Source organism: Rutidosis leptorrhynchoides, chromosome 4 (assembly GCF_046630445.1).
Source record: "Rutidosis leptorrhynchoides isolate AG116_Rl617_1_P2 chromosome 4, CSIRO_AGI_Rlap_v1, whole genome shotgun sequence".
NCBI lineage: Eukaryota > Viridiplantae > Streptophyta > Magnoliopsida > Asterales > Asteraceae > Rutidosis > Rutidosis leptorrhynchoides.
The window spans coordinates 72,044,708-72,049,273 of NC_092336.1; the positions used below are offsets into that span (position 1 = coordinate 72,044,708).

Sequence of the window (4,566 nt, forward strand, 5' to 3'; positions counted from 1 at the left end):
GAACTGAAATTCCAAAAGATGGCAATAATGTCATTGTTGAGTCTTTGCTACGCATCAAACGTGGAAGATCAATTGGTTCCGAAGATAAAAATCCTCGAAAAAGAAAATCAGCTGATAATGAGGTAAAAGAAAGTGTTCAAGAAGAACCACAAATCAATATTCCTTCTGCAGAGGATATTGATAAATGTAAATACATAAATTGCGATAAATTATGCAATATTATGGAACCGAAATGAAATGAAAAATCTTGATGAAATATTTTCATATAATATTACAATGACATCATGAATAAAGACGATGATCTAGAACCAAAATCTGTCATTGAATATCAAAATAGACATGATTGAGCTCAATGGAAAGGAGAAATACGAGCTGAATTAGAATCGCTCAATAAAAGAAAAGTTTTCGGATTAATCGTTATCACTTTTAAAGATGTGAAACGTATGGGATACAAATGAATTTTTATCCGAAAAAGAAATGTGCAAATGAAGTTACAAGGCAAAACTAGACTTGTAACTCAAAATTTCCCACAAAGACCGAAAATGAATTATGAGGAAAACATATCCTCCTGTAATGGATACAATTACTTATTAGATACTTAATCAACCTGGTAGTTACTTAAATGCATCTCATGGATGTTGTAACTACTTATCTGTATGGATCACTTGATAGTGATATACATGAATATACCTGAAGGGTTTAAGGTATCATAAGCATCTAATGCAAAATCCAAGGGAATGTATTCTATTAAATCACAAAGATTTTTATATGGGTCTATACAATTGGGACGTATGTGGTATAACTGATTAAGTGATTACTTGATAAGAAAAGTGTATACATATAAACTTATTTGCACATGTGTTTTTATTATGAAAAACAATGATCGGATATATATCGTAGTTATTTATGTCAATGTTCTTAACATCATATGAACAAATAAAGAGATCTATGAAATCATTCAACTTCTAAAGAATTATTTTGAAATGAAAGATCTTGAAAAAACCAAGTATTACCTTGGAGTGCAAATTGAACATATGCCTAATGGTTAACTTGTACATTAAACAACTTATACCGAAAAATTTTAAAACATTTTTTTTAAAAAACAAACTCATTGTTGTTAGATCACTCAATATTGACACTGATCTATTTCATCCCTGCGAAGATCATGAAAATCTTAATAGATCGGAAGTTCCATATTTTAGTGCAATTGAGGTTCTTATGTATCTTATAAATTATACAAGACCTGACATTTCTCTTGCAGTTAATTTGTTGGCAAGATTCAGCTCAACTTCTACAAAAAAAAAAAGGACATTGAAATGGGATCAAGCAGATATTTTGATACCCTTGAGAAACTGCTGATTTAAAATTATTTTATTCTAACGCTTAAAAACAAGATTTGGTTAATTATGTATATGCAGGTCATTCATTAAATCCTCATAAAGATAAATCTCAAACTCAGTATGTATTCCTAAATGGAGAATGCTATAAAAGACCAACAACTATCTTCACCAACAACTGTATATGAAGATAATGCAGCTTGCATAATACAAATGAAAGAATAGTATCAAAAGTGACAGAACAAAATATAAATGCTGACGAGGCGCCAAAGCCATAGACGGTCTAAACGGTCATAAGTTTGATGGAAACGAATGGTATGTTGGTAAGGCTCAGAAAAGACTAAAAGGGAATAGGAATTGAAATAAGGGTTTAAGCAAACCATGAAGGAGACTGTAGACAAGTCACAAGGGCTAAACTTGTACATAAAAGATTTAGATGATAAAGTTTCAGATGAAAACCTCATATTCTTCTCATATAAGACAACCAGATTAAAATGAGATACGTTCAATTAACAACTCTGCTGATCTTTATACCAAAGCACTGTCAACCGCTGTTTTCAGAACACACGTTCACAATATTGGCATGGAGCAAGTTCAAAATATGTGACGACTCAGCGATGTCTACTTGAGGGGGAGTCAACTCTACACTGCACTCTTTTTCCCTTGACTAAAGTTTTTATCCCACTGGATTTTTCTTTAGCAAGGTTTTTAATGAGACAGTACTAGTTGCACTCTAATAAAATTGGTCATCCAAGGGGGAGTGTTATAATATGAGTACAAAAACTCATATGGATGATAAATTTTAGTCAACTTTGTATAGCTTGTATAGTAATATTTTACACTATAAATAAGGCCTCTATGTTAGCCTTCAAAAAACACACTTTGATATATATTTCATATATATAAACTCTCTCTCTTTTCTTACTTATATGTATAAGTCTCTACTTAGTAAATAAGCCAAAGGTAGTTATAAACTACTAAATTACAACATAATTTAATTTAATTTAATAATAATTTAATTTAATTTAATTTAATTTAATATAATTTAATAATTAATTAATAATTTAATTTCCAAAAATAACTCGATACAGATTATTACTATTAGAATAAGAATCCAAATCCAACCCTGCTTTCATTATTGCTGTCTATAAAAGCCCTTAAAATCCCCCATTCTCTTCCGTCTCTTTTGTTTCAATCGATTCTCAACCCTTAAATCTTTAGCTTTCGGCAATATGTTGGTTTATCAGGATTTGCTTACAGGTAAACTTAATCGATTGCTTCTTGTATTATTCAGTTTATATGTAATTCGATCTAATCCGATTTTTAATTGACGTATCAACGATTTCTTATTCGCTTCTGTTCGTGCGTGTTTAAGTGTGAATCTAGGGTTTTGAGTCGTTCTAGCGAATTACTGCGTTTAATCAAATTTGATTCGATTTTCAATTAATAGACCTGTTTGTAGTTCACCTATGATGACAGATGGCTGGAATAATCGTTTAATTTGTTTATACTGCATGAATTTTGTGTTATGTAGTTTAATTGTTTAAATTATCAGTGATCGTGCGCAAAGTTTCAAACTTTTATAGGTAATTAGTCGGAATTTGTTATCTATATGGTTTACTTGCTCTAATTAAGATATAAAGTTATAAAGTTTTAGTGATTGTTGGTTTTGGTTTATTTATGCTTATTGATTAGACTTGTTACTTTATTTGATTAATATATGTAATATGATTTAGTTATTCAAATTGTTTCTAATCTTGCCTAGAAGTTTCAATAATTAATTATTATTTTTTGATCGTTTTACTAGGCTTTTGAAAAAAGTTATCAAAAACAAGTGATATTTTATGGCGTTAAATGGTTTTAGTTGATCTTAAATCTTGTTACTTTCTTAGTTTCTTATGTGACTATTAATACTTAAAAGCTAAATCCGAGTTATCATTGCAATTTACTCATGATTCTCACTAATCCTTTTTATTTGTCATTAAAGGGCATCTTTATTTGTTGAATATTATACTGTTCTATGATGTTTGACTGATTTTAAAATATATATTTGATTGTCTTCTAATATAGGAGATGAGCTTCTTTCGGACTCGTTTCCATACAAGGAAATTTTGAATGGGATTCTTTGGGAAGTTGAAGGAAAGGTTTGTTTTTTGCTCTTCTATATTTAAACTTTTTGTTAAAATAGGCTGTTTTATTATGGTAATGATTAATTAATGTTGTGATCTTCAACCTATGCAGTGGGTCGTTCAAGGAGCTGTCGATGTTAACATCGGCGCAAACCCTTCTGCTGAAGGAGGTGGTGATGATGAAGGGGTTGATGATCAAGCTGTGAAGGTTGTTGATATTGTTGACACCTTTAGACTTCAGGTAAAGGAAGTTTATTTACTTTTTGACAGTCTTGTAATTTTTTTGAGATGAATACGAGTTGTAATAACTATTGATTAATTAAATTACAGGAGCAACCTCCATTTGATAAGAAGCAGTTTGTTGCTTATATTAAGAAGTACATTAAGCAAATTACCCCTAAGCTTGATGCAGAGCAGCAAGAGTTTTTCAAAAAGAACATTGAGGCGGCAACAAAGTACCTTCTCGCAAAGCTCAGTGACCTCCAATTGTAAGTTTCTCAATTTACTCGTATGAGTTGAAAATTTATGCGTGTACAGTTATATGATGCATCTGATGAATGTGGTGTTGATTTTATGCAGTTTTGTTGGGGAGAGTATGCATGATGACAGTGGAATGGTGTTTGCTTATTACAAGGAAGGTGCAACTGACCCAACGTTCTTGTACTTTGGTGTTGGTTTGAAGGAGGTCAAGTGTTAAGTTTCTAGTTTCATTGAGCTTATAATATTATGTACTCTTTAAACAAGTATTGTAGGGTTAAGTTAAATTCTGGATTGTTATTGCTGTTTCGAATTCAGTTTTATGAAAGTGTGTGAGGTATTTTTTTATGTTGCTATGGGCATTGGATGTTGGTTTCAAGTTTATATTTGATGCTTAATAGGTACTAACATACATCTAAGAGTCACTATTGGTGAAGAGAACTCGGGTCACTAATGACAACGAGCAAACAATACATTCATGAATCAAATATTAAAATTTAGCTACACTTTGAGATTTATGTTGGTCGATTCGCATTGAGATGCTCTTCACACTTATATGCATTTCAAATTCACCTTCATGTATACTTGTATTTTGATCATGTATGTACTAATTACTCTATTAA

General features: G+C 30.9%; 1 protein-coding gene across 1 annotated transcript; it reads left to right on the forward strand.

The window, feature by feature from the left end:
• Positions 1-2,443: 2,443 nt before the first annotated feature.
• LOC139839858 (translationally-controlled tumor protein homolog) lies at positions 2,444-4,290 on the forward strand. The gene is made up of 5 exons (XM_071830054.1): positions 2,444-2,597; positions 3,408-3,481; positions 3,579-3,707; positions 3,797-3,954; positions 4,046-4,290. Exons 1-5 carry the CDS (start codon positions 2,570-2,572, stop codon positions 4,161-4,163), a joined length of 507 nt encoding a protein of 168 aa, XP_071686155.1. The 5' UTR covers positions 2,444-2,569; the 3' UTR covers positions 4,164-4,290.
• The last annotated feature ends 276 nt before the right edge of the window (positions 4,291-4,566 follow it).